The sequence below is a fragment of the Bombina bombina genome, chromosome 3, assembly GCF_027579735.1.
Source record: "Bombina bombina isolate aBomBom1 chromosome 3, aBomBom1.pri, whole genome shotgun sequence".
Classification (NCBI taxonomy): domain Eukaryota; kingdom Metazoa; phylum Chordata; class Amphibia; order Anura; family Bombinatoridae; genus Bombina; species Bombina bombina.
Genome location: NC_069501.1, coordinates 532,867,055 through 532,883,117, shown reverse-complemented (window position 1 = coordinate 532,883,117; position 16,063 = coordinate 532,867,055). Strand labels below are relative to the sequence as shown.

The window sequence follows — 16,063 nt, the reverse complement described above, 5'->3', positions numbered from 1 at the left end:
CCCGCTTGGATAAAATCAAGCGTTCAATCTCCAAGCAGTCAGCTGCAGAGAAATTAGATTCGGATGATGGAAGGGTCCCTGAATGAGAAGGTCCTGCCTCAATGGAAGCTTCCACGGTGGCAGAGATGACATGTCCATCAGATCGGCATACCAAGTCCTGCAAGTCCACGCAGGAGCGATGAGAATCACTGAAGCCCTCTCCTGTTTGACTCGAGCAATCACTCAGGGAAGGAGAGCAAATTGAGGAAACACATAAGCTAGGTTGCCAAGGCATCTATCAGTTCGGCCTGAGGATCCCTGGACCTGGATCCGTATCTCGGGAGCTTGGCATTTTGACGAGATGCCATAAGATCCAGCTTGGAGTCCCAATCCCCCGGATGAAACGTCTGTCTGCTCAAAAAATCCGCTTCCCAGTTGTCTACTCCTGGGATGTAGATTGCTGACAGATAACAAGAGTGAGTCTCCGCCCACCGAATTATATTGGATACTTCTATCATTGCCAAGGAACTTATTGTTCCTCCCTGATGATTGATGTAAGCCACAGTTGTGATGTTGTCCAACTGAAATCGGATGAACTTTGCCGAAGCCAACTGAGGCCAAGCCTGAAGAGCATTGAATATTGCCCTCAACTCCAGAATATTAATTGGAAGTAGAGACTCCGACCGAGTCCACACACCCTAAGCCTTCAGGGAATTCCAGACTGTACCCCATCCTAGCAGACTGGCGTCCGTTGTCACTATCACCCATGAGGGTCTGCGGAAGCACGTCCCTTGGGAGAGATGATCCTGTGACAACCACCAAAGAAGAGAGTCTCTTGTCTTCCAGATCTATCTGAGGAGATAAATCTGCATAATCTCAATTCCACTGTCTGAGCATGCTCAGTTGTAGAGGTCTGAGATGAAAACGAGCAAATGGAATGATGTCCATTGCCGCCACCATCAATCCAATCACCTCCATGCAATGAGCCACTGATGGCAGAGGATTGGACTGAAGGGCTCGGCATGTATTTAGAATCTTTAACTTTCTGACTTCCGTCAAGAAGATTTTCATGGATATAGAATCTATTAGAGAGTTCCCAGGAAAAGAACCCTTTTCTGTGGAATTGGTGAACTCTTTTCTAGATTCACCTTCCACCCGTGAGTCCTTAGAAAGGACAGAACCATGTCAGTATGAGACTTTGTCAGTTGGTAAGATGACGCCTGGATCAGAATATCGTCCATATAAGGCGCCACTGCAATGCCCCGCGGTCTGAGAACCGCTAGCAGAGACCCTAGCACCTTCGTGAAGATCCTGGGTGCCGTGGCCAGCCCGAAAGGAAGAGCCACGAACTGAAAATGTTTGTCCAGGAAGGCAAACCTTAGGAACTGGTGATGATCTTTGTGGATAGGAATATGAAGATATGCATCCTTTAAGTCTAGAGTAGTCATATATTGACCCTCCTGGATCAATGGAATTGTCTGAATAGTCTCCATCTTGAAGGATGGAACTCTGAGAAACTTGTTTAGACTCTTGAGATCTAAAATGGGTCGGAACGTTCCCTCTTTTTTGGGAACCACAAAAAGATTTGAGTAAAACCCCTGCCCCTGTATTGGAACGGGACAAATTACTCCCATGGTGGAGAGGTCTTCTACACAACGTAAGAACGCCTCTCTTTTTATCTGGTCTACAGACAATCGTGAAAGAAGAAACCTTCCCCTTGGGAAGGATTTTTTTTTTTAACTCCAACTGATACCCTTGAGACACTATTTCTAGTGTCCAGAGATCCTGAACGTCTCATATCCAAGCCTGGACAAAGAGAGAAAGTCTGCCCCCTACTAGATCTAGTCCCGGATCGGGGGCCGCCCCTTGATGCTGTCTTGGTAGCGGCGGCAGGTTTCTTGGGTTGTTTATCCAAGTTCCGACCCTGGTTAGGTTTCCAGGTGGGTTTGGCTAGAGAATAATTCCCTTCCTGCTTACCAGAAGAGGAAGAGGGGACTCCCTTAAAGTTTTGAAAGGAACGGAAATTATTCTGTCGTCCCCTTTGTTTAGCTGTTTTGTCCTGAGGGAGAAGGTGACCCTTACCTCCCGTAATGTCAGAAATGATCTCCTTCAAGTCAGGCCCGAACAGGGTCTTACCCTTGAAAGGAATCGACCAAGAGCTTTGATTTAGAGGACACATCCGCAGACCAGGATTTTAACCTTAAGGCTGTGCGCGCCAAAATGGAGAATCCTGAATTCTTAGCCGCCAATTTGGCGATCTGAAAGGCGGCATCCGTAATAAAGGAATTAGCCAGCTTAAGTGCCTTAACTCTGTCCATTATATCGTCTAAAGGAGTCTCAGTCTTAAGGGACTCTTCTAGAGTGTCAAACCAAAAGGCAGCCGCAGTTGTGACTGTTACAATGCAGGCCGTCGGTTGTAACAGTAACCCTTGATGAACATATAGTCTCTTTAGAAGATCCTCCAACTTTTTATCCATAGGGTCCTTGAAAGCACAACTGTCCTCAATAGGGATAGTCGTACGCTTAGCCAGGGTAGAGATAGCTCCCTCCACCTTAGGGACCGTCTGCCAAGAGTCCCGAACGGTGTCAGCTATAGGGTACATCTTCTTAAACATAGGGGAAGGGGAGACGGGGTACCCGGTCTTTCCCATTCCCTAGCAATAATTTCCGAAATTCTCTTAGGAACCGGAAAAACGTCAAAATAAGAGGGGACCTCTAAGTATTTGTCCATCTTACTCAATTTCTCAGGTGGGACCACATTAGAGTGACAGTTGTCCAGAGTCACCAATATCTCTCATAGCAAAAGGCGGAGGTTTTCAAGTTTATATCTAAATGACATGACGTCCGAATCTGTCTGGGGTAATGCACTTCCTGAATCAGACAGTTCCCCGTCAGACAGTACCTCCCTATCCCCCAATTCAGAGCCCTGGGAAGGTATATCGGAGATAGCCATTAGAGCATCAGAAGTTGCAGGGACCACATGGGCCTCTGTCCTGCTACGTTTGCCTTTTAACACTGGCAACTTAGATAAAACTTCTGTAAGAGTGGTTGACATAACTGCAGCCATATCCTGCAGAGTAAATGAAGAACATGGCGTCACCTGAGCAGGCGTTAAAGGCTGTGACGCTTGGGGAGAAATATGCGGCATACCCTGAACTTCATCAGTCTGAGGACATTCATTAGATGAATCTTTATTAAAGAAAATTTGTTCTCTACACTGTAAAGCCCTCTCAATACATGGGGGACAAAGTGTAACAGGGGGTTCCACAATGGCATCCAAACACATAGGACATGTACTTTGTTCAAGGTCATCCATGATAACCTTAACAAAAAACCATCTTGGTCAAATCACTGCAATAAATTTGTCGTACTGTATCTAAGAAAGTCAATCTGAATTAAAGCTTAATAATAAATGTATCGTATTATCACTTTAATGAAAACAATCCGAATGAAAACTAATAAATGAGTCAGAGGGCCAATTTCACATTCCCTGCACAATGTCCTTAAAAATATTGTACTGGTTAACTTTTTGAAAAATAACAGTCACCCCGCCGCAGCTCCTACCTGCCTCCTGACCAAGCTTAACTCCGCAAACACGGTGCACCTAAGTCGCTTGTAAAATCTCCCACAAGCGGACTTAGGGGCCGTGAGGAGATGCTGTCAACCGGAACAGAAAAGAGCTGCGCTGTCAAAGTGCACGTAACAGTAAGCCCCACCCTTTGTTGGCGGAAATAATCAGTCAAACACCTCAGAATACCGCCAAGAACCGGAGCCTCATAACAAACATTATCTCTGTAAAACTGTCCCCAGCGTCAGCCAGCCCGTTTTAGTGTACACACAACATTTCCCAGCGCTTCTAGGTCCCACATACATGCTAGAGTGTCTGGTTATAGCGTATACCCTCAAAAAATTTCCCAGCGCTTCTAAGCCCCTTGTCAGAATGTCTGGATACTTAAAATGTGTCTGCTTTTTACACATACCCAAGCGCTTCTAGGCTATGAAACTGCCAGAATGTCTGGGGAAAAAGTACAAGTACAGTTAATCTGAGATATGCAGTGCCCCAGAATAAAAACTGCACCTACCTCCATGCTGAGGAACAGCATGACAACTTCCCAGTGTCAAGAGGTCCACTCTTCCTCCTGAGGTCCTGTGAAACAGAAGGGTCTTGGTTACAACCTCAAAGACCATATACAGACAATGCAGCACAAATATGGGAGGTGCAGTGGATACAAAAAAACACCAGTTCCCATAGCATAAAAGGCTATTCAGACGCTGCTCTGTAATAAAAGCACACTTCGGTACCGTTTAAAAATAAAAAACTCTTGAAGAATCTAAACTAACACCTCACTTTACCTCTCTCCTATCACTAACGCAGGCAAAGAGAATGACTGGGTTGGGGGGGAAGGGAGGAGCTATTTATGCAGCTCTGCTGTGGAGCTCTTTGCCTCCTCCTGCTGACCAGGAGGCGATATCCCATAAGTAAGGATGAAATCTGTGGACTCGTCATATCTTGTAAAAGAAAAGGGAATAATAATAATGGCAAACGTGTGGACATAGGCTTACCTGTGTACCTATGTATAAAGAGTGTGGAATATACAATGTAACCGACTATATGAAAGTACATTACAAAAAATGTTAATACATTATATTCCACACTCTCTATACATAGGTACACAGGTAAGCTTATGTCAACACTTGCCATAGTTCCCATGTAGCTATTTTGGGGGCTCTAATTAAATTATTAATATTCTTTACATATTGCTCAACATGGGAGAGGTAATGCAAGTTCATTCTAGTTTCTAAGTTATAAACTAAATGAAAATATATCTTAAAAGTCAGGATTTTAGATACTGTTGCCAAGAATACTTTTAACAGAAATGCCTAAAATGCTCTTGATCTTGGAAAACTTATTTTTAACTTAGTTTTTTTTTCCTGCAAGAGAAAATAGATTCTGATTCTTATTATCTTGCCAACCGTGCCAGAGATAGTGGCTGTACTTAGAGCAGAAATTCTCCTAAAATTGCTCCCATAAATCCACATTACGACTGAATCCCCTGATTTATTAATGCAAAGTGCGGCAAACATTGGGCAAGTTGACTATGCATTCCTCTCACTTCATTCACGTTCGCCAAAGCACACCGGTGCGATCCACAATTTGCTAAATTTGCTTGATGTAGTTGCATTTCCTAGTCCGCCTTAGCATTACGCTCAGTTACCAATTTTTTTGCGCCTTTGGAGAATGCAAAGTTCTCCTACAAATATGAGCATTATCGTTCTCCATAGGTACTGTGGAGAACAGCATTAGAAATCATTGTTTTTAAACTTGTGTCATGTTCACATCTATTTCTGATTCTAGCTACATACATATAGAATGTAAAATTGCCCCACAAAAATTGCAAATTATCTTAACAATTTGAATGTGTTATGGTTATATAGGGTTATTATTATAACAAGGTTTAAAATAAAAAAATATATTGTGGTAACCCACCAAAATAAATGCGCAAATTTGCACCATGTAAAATGCAAAATGTAATAGATTACTTGAAGAGGGCAAAAAAACCCCAAAAAACACTGGTTTGAAATGAGTACTTGCTTTTTCGCGTTGAGAAGTTCATCATAATCCGCCCCAACTTGCCTTTCATACAGCACAAATTATTACATGCAATTTTTTGAGAAATTAGAAAATACAAAAGTAGAATTCTCCTAGCCCTTGATAAATCGAGCCCTTATAACTGGCATCTTCTTTCAAAGTCTTGATTAAATCCATTAGTAACAGTACCTGAGAGTATTAATACAAGTTGTAAAGAGAAACAGAGTTCAACAGATTAGCAAATTCTGATCAAATTGATTACAAATATCTCTAAATTGTAAAGAGTCTGGTGAACTCTCAGTTAACACACACACCAATTTATAATGATCTAACAACACACATTGAGTTAAAAGTAATGCTAAAGCATTAGTTTTTTTTAGTAGGGCTGCTTCCAGCTTTTCATTCATACCTATTTTTATTTTTGTACCATCCACATTGAGAAAGGTACGTTTACGGCCCAAAATGCATCTGTTGTTGTATGTGAGGATTTTGTACTAGTGTTGCCGCACATACATCCCCAGACCGATGCCGAGGTTCCAGATTAGCGGCTAGGAATACATGGGGCACGTATCTCTGCGAGCAACCTAGTATTTGGTGTCTAAATGTGTGTATTCTGATACTGCAACCGAGCTGCACTTTAATTGGCATATGAATCCAATGTGTGAGGCTGCAGTTTATTAAATTTATCTTATTATCCCCACTGGTCCCAGAATATATATTAAACTTAATTATGTAATTAGTATTTTAAAATTGATTAATAAAGAATATTACTTTTAATATTAGTAAAAGATATTGCCCCTAAACTGCTTTCTGTCAGGGTGCCAGGAATCAGACTGAGACGAGAAGTGCAAAAATAATCACACCTTTATTAATAGCAAAAAATAATAAAAAGTCCACAAGTCAAATAACAAGCCAGGAGTCAAAACCAGAGCAGGTAGTCAGACGAGCCGAGTCAGGAGCCAAAGCGAATAGTCAGACGAGCCGGAATCAGCAACAAGGAAAACAGCAGAGTCAGGAACAAGCAAGGACGTCAGGCAGCCAGGTAATACTCTCTGGAACTCTCACAAACAGGTCTGAGACAATGCAAAGGCAAAGCATACTGAACAGAGGCCCTTTAAATAATAAGTGATGACATCACAATTCTGAGACTGCATCCTGTCTCACATGGATGATGCACACCAGTGCAGAAAATTAGCAGCATCCCCCACAATGCACCGTAGTCAGGAAGAGAGGTGAGTAAAATGGCTGCCAGCAGCACATGGCAAACAAAACAGGGAAAACACTTTCTTTCTTCTTCTTTTCTCTGTCTTTTGCTGCTTATTGTAAATTGGAGCAAGTGCACACAACATACATAAACTACATTTACAAAGTTGCAGTTGATTGCTTTGCGCTTCCTGAATTTTGTCTGCGTCTGTTTACGTCTATTTGCTTTCTTCTCTTGGTATCCTTCTCTGAAAAGCATACCTATGTAGGCTCATGAGCAGCAATGCAATACTGAGAGGTAGCTTCTGATTGGTGGCTGCACATATATGCCTCTTGACAGTGGCTCACCAATTTTCAGCTAGCTCCCAGTAGTGCATTGCTGCTCCTTCAACAAAAGCTACCAAGCAAATTAAGTTGTTTAAAATGAAATACTCTATCTAAACCGTGAAAGAAACTTTTAGGTTTCATGTTCCTTTAAGGTACAAAGAGCAGGGAAAATAGAGTGAAAGTATACCTAAAAACTAAATCGCTTTGTAAAGTGTCTAAGGTAAACATCATTTGCAGGTGTAGAATGAAACGTTTACAATCCAAATCCATCCTGAATTCCATTTGCACATTTATGCAATATAGGTACACTGGGCGTGTTTGCCCAGTGGTTATTAATGATTGATTTACTTTTATAACTGGGAGTAGACTTTCCCGTCTCCAAGTAAGCCCTTTGAATAAAGAGTTTTAGCCAAGAAGCTAAAAGTAACATCTCTGGCCTTCTGGCCTTTGCGTTGATTGGAGAAATGAATGAACAAATTAGAGGATCGTCTAAAATCCTTTGTAACCTGTAAATAAAATTTTAAGGCTATACATCTAAATTATGTAGTAGCTTTTCCTTTGAATTGTTCAGAGAATGAACTACAATTTCCCTTCTAGTAAAAAGTCCAGATTTAGTCTGTAACACCTCTTTATCTTGATGGAAAACCAGATAAGCAGGCTTGCAATAAAGAGCAGACAATTCAGAAACTCTTATGGCAGAAGAGATTACTAAAAAAAGCTTCCAAGACAGAAGCTGAAGTTCAAATAGATACCTGCAAAACACTTAAAGCCAAATTAAGGTTACAAGGGGGAGAAATTGGTTTAATGGTTTTAACCCGACTAAAGCCTGAACATAAAAATAAACATTTGAAAGTCAGGTAATTTAGCAATTTTCTAATGGTAGAAAACCAAAAAGGACCAAAATCTGACCCCTTAAAAGGGACACTGTACACTACATTTTTCTTTGCATAAATGTTTTGTAGATGATCCATTTATATGGCCCATCTGGGAGTTGTTTTGTAACAATGTATAGTTTTGCTTATTTTTTTTCCAATAACATTGTGCTGTTTTTCAGACACCTAACCGAACCCCAAAGTATCAGATGTAAACTAAATATCTACAGATTTATGCTTGCTCCTGTTTGTAAAATCTGTATTTTCATATTCAGTGGATGGGGGGGTCTATTCTTTCTGTTTCCAAGCCACTTTTACTGGGTGTCCCAGCCCAACATCACCAACAGTGCTAAACTGTGAGCTTCTAAGCAGATTTTTTTTAAAGGTTTTATACTGAATTTTTAGTTCGGTTTTTTTTGTGACAGAGGAACAGACCATGGAGGAGAGCTGGATATCTGTACTAGGTGTGCAAACAGAATTACTAACAAGAGCACCTGCTTCATTCAAGCTATCTTTTTTGGAAGCAGAACAGTTGGTGGAAAGATTAATGCAAGATAAAAGGACCACATAGCAATCAGAGCATCTTGTGGGGCATGCAGACATAGAACAATCTTGCTGCTGTCAGTGAGATTGACCAAGAAAGAGCACAGGACATCAGTGACTTAAAGGCTAAACAACCAGCGCCATACCCTGTATGGGGTTGGTCATTAAAGGGACATGAAACCCAAAAAAAATATTTTGCAATTCAGATAGAGAATACAATTTTAAACAACTTTCTAATTTACTTCTATTATCGAATTTGTTTCATTCTCTTGGTATGCTTTGTTGAAGGAACAGCAATGCACTACTGGTTTCTAACTGAACACATGGGTGAGCCAATGACAATCGGTATATATATGCAGGCACCAATCAGCAGCTAGAACCTAGGTTCTTTGTTGCTCCTGAGCTTACCTAGATAAACCTTTCAGCAAATAACAAGAGAAGGAAGCAAATTAAATAATAGAAGTGCATTGGAAAGTTATTTAAAATTGTATTATCAATCTGAATCATGAAAGAAAAATTCTGGGTTTCATGTCCCTTTAAGGGGTAAATGGACTTCTCCTCAGCCGGTTTAGGGTCTTCAACCCTTAAACTACATAAAACCTCCTCTTACCTAACATTTCCCTCATTCAATCTTGCAGTCCTCACCTCATGTTTCTCAACCTCCTACCCTTCTAGATTGTAAGTTCCACGGGAATAGGGCCCTCAATTCCCACTGTATGAGTTTGTAAATTTTGTCCCGTCTCTTACAAGTTTTATATTATTGTTTTATTTTAATGAACTGTATCCATGGACAGTGCTGCGGAATATGATGGCGCTTAATAAATACATTATAATAGTAAATTACAAAGGAGTTTAAGTTTCAACATAAGAGGAAGCACGAGTCCAGCTCAGTGACTGAATCCTGATCGTCAGAAATATATTCACTTACAGAAGACAGATCTGAGGTATCAGAATCTGAATCCTTGAGAAGCTCCTTAGCTGGTATAACTTTAAGAGATCCAGAATGACAAGATAAATCTACAGTAGATCTTTTGCACTTACTTGGAGGAGGCATAGCCCCCAACATCTCCGAACAAGTTGAAAACACAAAATCTTTAAATTGAGTTAAATCTGAAGAACTTCTCCAAACAGAGTAAAGAAAGGGAGGACAAACTCAGAGGCTTGTGCGGCATTAGACTGGTTAAAATGTATTAGGTAATCCATACAAGAATTGCAAAGCTGAGCTGGTGGTAAAACAGATACAAGCTTGCAAAAAGGAAATTTATGCTTACCTGATAAATGTATTTCTTTTACGATATGACGAGTCCACGGATTTCATCCTTACTTATGGGATTACGTCTCCTGTTTAGCAGGAAGTGGCAAAGAGCACCACAGCAGAGCTGTATATATAGCTCCTCCCTTCCCTCCCCTCCAGTCATTCGACCGAAGTTAGGAAGAGAAAGGAAAAGCCAAAGGTGCAGAGGTGACTGAAGTTTAATACAAATACCTGTCTTAGAAATGACAGGGTGGGCCGTAGACTCGTCATATCGTAAAATAAATAAATTTATCAGGTAAGCATAAATTTCCTTTTCTTTTACAAGATATGACGAGTCCACGGATTTCATCCTTACTTATGGGATACAATACCAAAGCTATAGGACACAAATGAAAAGGAGTGACAAGAGGAACCTAAACGTTAGACACCACTGGTTGAAGAACCATTGTCCCAAAACCAGCCTCAGAAGAAGCAAAAGTATCAAATGTGGAAAAAGTGTGAAGAGACGACCAAGTTGCAGCCTTGCAAATTTGTTCAACAGAAGCATCGTTTTTAAATGCCCATGAGGAAGACACAGCCCTAGTAGAATGAGCCGTAATTCTTTCAGGAGGTTGCTGTCCAGCAGTCTCATATGCCAGACAGATGATACTCTTCAGCCAAAAAGAAAGAGAGGTAGCCGTAGCTTTCTGACCCCTACGCTTTCCAGAAAAAACAATGAATAATGAAAAGCCATGTGCCCCTCTTATATACACAACAACAAACATGTCGCACAAAAACCAAGCATAACTGCATGAAAAAAAATGCACTCCCTCAAGTCAGTTTAATGAATGACAATGACAGTCCATATACAGCAACCGCATCTCCCAGCGTTTAGCCCATAGTGAACATACCCAAATGATATGACATATTTAGCAGTCAATATAAAGGGAATTCCAGGTACACCATCACCACATATATAGTGCATACTGAGTACCCCTCCCCAGATAAGGAATAATGTCAGCCTGTTCTGATGCATCAAGTCTCCCCAGAAACAAATGACTAAACATACCTCAATGCTGCTTGTAGCATGACACGGTTCTCCACACTGAAGATCTTTCTTTACACTACCTTCAACTGCTCTGTGGGAACCAGCATGGATCTTAGATAACATTTGCTAAGATCATCAACATCAGGGCAGAAAAATAAAATGTCTCCACTCCTCTTGAGAAGTTATAGACTGACGATTTCTCCATGAGGAAAATAGTACTCACTGGCACCATTTTAAAATTAACTTCTTGATTGAAGAATCTAAACTAACACCTCACTTTACCTCTTCCTATCACTAACACAGGCAAAGAGAATGACTAGAGGGGGAGGGAAGGGAGAAGCTATATATACAGCTCTGCTGTGGTGCTCTTTGCCACTTCCTGCTAAACAGGAGGCGTAATCCCATAAGGATGAAATCCGTGGACTCGTCATATCTTGCAAAAGAAATACACATTAAAAATTAGTTTTTAAATTAAAAATCTGTGGATCACCCCTCTAAATAATCTAAGCTTACAGGATAAGGGAAAGTTCCAGTATGCGCTATTTTGGAAAAGAGAAATATAAACAGATAATAAAGTACACCCCAAATATATTCTGAAACTGTAGACAGAATAGCAAAAAACATAATTTATGTAAGAACTTACCTGATAAATTCATTTCTTTCATATTGGCAAGAGTCCATGAGCTAGTGACATATGGGATGTACAATCCTACCAGGAGGGGCAAAGTTTCCCAAACCTCAAAATTCCTATAAATACACCCCTCACCACACCCACAATTTAGTTTCACGAATAGCCAAGTAGTGGGGTGATAAAGAAAGGAGTAAAAAGCATCACCAAAGGAATTTGGAATAATTGTGCTTTATACAAAAAAATCATAACCACCATAAAAAGGGTGGGCCTCATGTACTCTTGCAAATATGAAAGAAATTAATTTATCAGGTAAGTCCTTACATAAATTATGTTTTCTTTCCTGTAATTGGCAGGAGTCCATGAGCTAGTGATGTATGGGATAGCAATACCCAAGAAGTGGAACTCCACGCAAGAGAAGGAGGGATAAAATAAAAACAGCCATTTCTCTGAAAAAAATAATCCACAACCCAAATATAAGTTTATTCTCATAAATGAAAGGAAAAACTTAAATCATAAGCAGAAGAATCAAACTGAAACAGCTGCCTGAAGAACTTTTCTACCAAAAACTGCTTCCGAAGAAGCAAATACATCAAAGTGGTAGAATTTAGTAAATGTATGCAAAGAAGACCAAGTTGCTGCTTTGCAAATCTGATCAACTGAAGCTTCATTCTTAAAAGCCCATGAAGTGAAAACTGATCTAGTAGAATGAGCTATAATTCTGAGGCGGGGCTTGACCCGACTCCAAATAAGCGTGATGAGTCAAAAGCTTTAACCACGATGCCAAAGAAACGGCAGAAGCCTTCTGACCTTTCCTGGAACCAGAAAAGATAACAAATAGACTAGAAGTCTTCCTGAAATCATTAGTAGCTTCAACATAATATTTCAAAGCTCTTGCCACATCCAGAGAATGTAAGTATATCTTCAAAGAATTCTTAGGATTAGGATACAAGGAAAGGACAACAATTTCTCTATTAATGTTAGAATTCACAACCTTAGATAAGAATTTAAATAAAGTCTGCAAAACCGCCTTATCCGGATGAAAAATCATAAAGGAGATTCACAAGAGAGCAAATAATTCAGAAACTCTTCTTGCAGAAGAGACGGCCAAAAGAAACAACACTTTCCAAGAAAGTACTTAAATGTCCAAATAATGCATAGGCTCAAATGGAGGAGCCTGTAAAGCCTTTAAAACCAAATCAAGACTCCAAGAAGAAGAGATTGATTTAATGACAGGCTTGATACGAACCAAAGCCTGAACAAAATAGTGAATATCAGGAAGCTTAGAAATTTTCTGTGAAATAAAACAGAAAAAGCAGAGATTTGTCCCTTCAAGGAACTTGCAGACAAACCCTTATCCAAACTATCCTGAAGAAACTGTAAAATTCTAGGAATTCTAAAAAAATGTCAAGAGAATTTATGAGAGAAGAACCATGAAATGTAAGTCTTCCAAACTCGATAATAAATCTTCTAGAAACAGATTTACGAGCTTGAAACATAGTATTAATCACAGAGTCAGAAAAAAACTAAGCACTAAGCATTCAATTTCCATACCTTCAGATTTAATGATTTGAAATCCTGATGGAAAAACGGACCTATTAAGGTCCGGCCTTAATAGAAATGGCCAAGGTTGGCAACTGGACATCCGAACAAGATCCGCATACCAAAACCTGTGAGGCCATGCTGAAGCCACCGGCAGCACAAACGATTGCTCCATGAGGATTTTGGAGATCACTCTTGGAAGAAAAACTAAAGGCGGGAAAATATAAGCAGGTTGATAACACCAAGGAAGTGTCAACACATCCACTGCTTCCGCCTGAGGATCCCTGGACCTGGACAGGTACCTGGGAAGTTTCTTGTTTAGATGAGAAGCCATCAGATCTATTTCTAAAAGACCCCACATCTGAACAACCTGAGAAAACACATCTCCATGGAGGGACTACTCCCCCGGATGTTAAGTCTGACGGCTGAAATAATCCGCTTCCCAATTATCTATACCTGGGATATGAACCACAGAAATTAAACAGGAGCTGGATTCCGCCCAAGCAAGTATCCGGGATAATTCTTTCATAACTTAAGGACTGTGAGTCCCATCCTGATGATTGACATATGCCACAGTTGTGATATTGTCTGTCTGAAAACAAATGAACGGTTCTTTCTTCAACAGAGGCCAAATCTGAAGAGCCCTGAAAATCGCACAGAGTTCCCAAACATTGATTGGTAATCTCTTGAGATTTCCAAACCCCTTGTGCTGTCAGAGATCCCCAAACAGCTCCCCAACCTGAAAGACTAGCATCTGTTGTGATCACAGTCCAGGTTGGACAAACAAAAGAGGCCCCTAGAACTATACGATGGTGATCTAACCACCAAGTCAGAGATAGTCGAATATTGGGATTTAAGGATATTAATTGTGATATCCTTGAAAAAACCATGCACCATTGGTTCAGCAAACAAAGCTGGGGAGGCCTCATAAGAAAACGAGCAAAAGGGATCGTCTCTGATTCTACAGTCATGAGACTTAAAACTTCCATGCACATAGCTACTGAAGGGAATGACTGAGACTGAAGGTTCCAACAGGCTGCAACCAATTTTAAACATCTCTTGTCTGTCAGAGACAAAGTCATGGACACTGAGTCTATCTGGAAACCTAAAAAGGTGACCCTTGTCTGAGGAATCAAATTACTTTTTAGTAAATTGATCCACCAACTAGGCTTTCGAAGAAACAACACTAGTTGATTTGTGTAAGATTCTGTAGAATATAAAGACTGATCTAGTACCAAGATATCATCCAAATAAGGAAACACTGCAATACCCTGTTCTCTGATTACAGAGAGTAGGGCAATGAGAACCTTTGAAAAGATTCTTAGAGTTGTCGCTAGATCCAAAGGAAGAGCGACAAATTAGTAAAGCATGTCTAGAAAAGAGAATCTCAGAAACTGATAATGATCTGGATGAATCGGAATATGAAGATATGCACCCTGTAAGTCTATGGTGGACATATAATGCCCTTACTGAACAAAAGGCAGAATAGTCCTTTTACAGTTAGCATTTTGAAAGTTGGTACTCTTACATAACGATTCAAAAAAATTTCAGATCCAGAACTGGCCTGAATGAATTTTCTTTCTTTGGGACAATGAATAGATTTGAATAAAACCCCAAACCCTGTTCCTGAAACAGAACTGGCATGATTACCCCTGAAACTCCAGGTCTGAAACACCCTTCAGGAAAGCCTGAGCTGTTACTGGATTTGCTGGGATACGAGAGAGAAAATAACTTCTCACAGGAGGTCTTACTCTGAATCCTATTCGGTACCCCTGAAAAATCTTAATCTGCCCCCTACCAGCTTAGCTGGAATGAGGGCCGCAACTACATGCGGCTTAGGGGCTGGCTTTGGTTCCTTAAAAGGCTTAGATTTATTCCAATTTGAAGAAGGTTTTCAATTGGAAACAGATTCCTTGGGAGAAGGAATAGGTTTCTGTTCCTTTTTTAGTCAAAAGGAACGAAAATGGTTAGAAGCTTTAGATTTACCCTTAAAGGGACAGTACACTGTAAAATTGTTTTTCCATAAATGTATTTTAAATGACTTGTTATACCAACTGCAGGGTATAAAATATTTGAGAAATTGCATTTTCGGGTTTATTTGTGTATCTGAAGTAGCTGGTTTTGTGCTTTGAAATCACAGCCTATTACAATGGGTTGAGCTTCAGGTAATATCAGATCTCATTATGTTATCACTTTCATGTACACAGACTTGCTTCTTTATCTTATATTTGTCTGGAACACCAAAGCTCAATACATAGAGAGAACAATGGAAAAACATAATTTATGTAAGAACTTACCTGATAAATTCATTTCTTTCATATTAGCAAGAGTCCATGAGCTAGTGACGTATAGGATATACATTCCTACCAGGAGGGGCAAAGTTTCCCAAACCTCAAAATGCCTATAAATACACCCCTCACCACACCCACAAATCAGTTTAACGAATAGCCAAGAAGTGGGGTGATAAGAAAAAAGTGTGAAAGCATAAAAAATAAGGAATTGGAATAATTGTGCTTTATACAAAAAAATCATAACCACCACAAAAAAGGGTGGGCCTCATGGACTCTTGCTAATATGAAAGAAATGAATTTATCAGGTAAGTTCTTACATAAATTATGTTTTCTTTCATGTAATTAGCAAGAGTCCATGAGCTAGTGACGTATGGGATAATAAATACCCAAGATGTGGAACTTCCACGCAAGAGTCACTAGAGAGGGAGGGATAAAATAAAGACAGCCAATTCCGCTGAAAAAATAATCCACACCCCAAAATAAAGTTTTAATCTTATAATGAAAAAAACTGAAATTATAAGCAGAAGAATCAAACTGAAACAGCTGCCTGAAGTACTTTTCTACCAAAAACTGCTTCAGAAGAAGAAAACACATCAAAATGGTAGAATTTAGTATGCAAAGAAGACCAAGTGGCTGCTTTGCAAATCTGATCAACCGAAGCTTTATTCCTAAACGCCCAGGAAGTAGAAACTGACCTAGTAGAATGAGCTGTAATCCTTTGAGGCAGAGTTTTACCCGACTCGACATAGGCATGATGAATCAAAGATTTTAACCAAGATGCCAAAGAAATGGCAGAGGCCTTCTGA

General features: G+C 40.1%; 1 protein-coding gene across 2 annotated transcripts in view; it reads right to left on the bottom strand.

Moving 5' to 3' along the window:
• Positions 1-16,063, bottom strand: part of RPS6KA1 (ribosomal protein S6 kinase A1) — a 562,802-nt gene that overhangs the window by 376,981 nt on the left and 169,758 nt on the right. Inside the window, exon 1 of one of the 2 annotated variants that reach the window (XM_053706983.1) lies at positions 4,062-4,084. The exons of the other annotated variant lie outside the window; for it this stretch is intronic. Coding sequence (XP_053562958.1) covers positions 4,062-4,082 — 21 coding nt within the window. The 5' untranslated portion in view covers positions 4,083-4,084. Of the gene's footprint in view, positions 1-4,061; positions 4,085-16,063 lie in introns of those variants that run through there. 2 annotated transcript variants of the gene reach the window in all.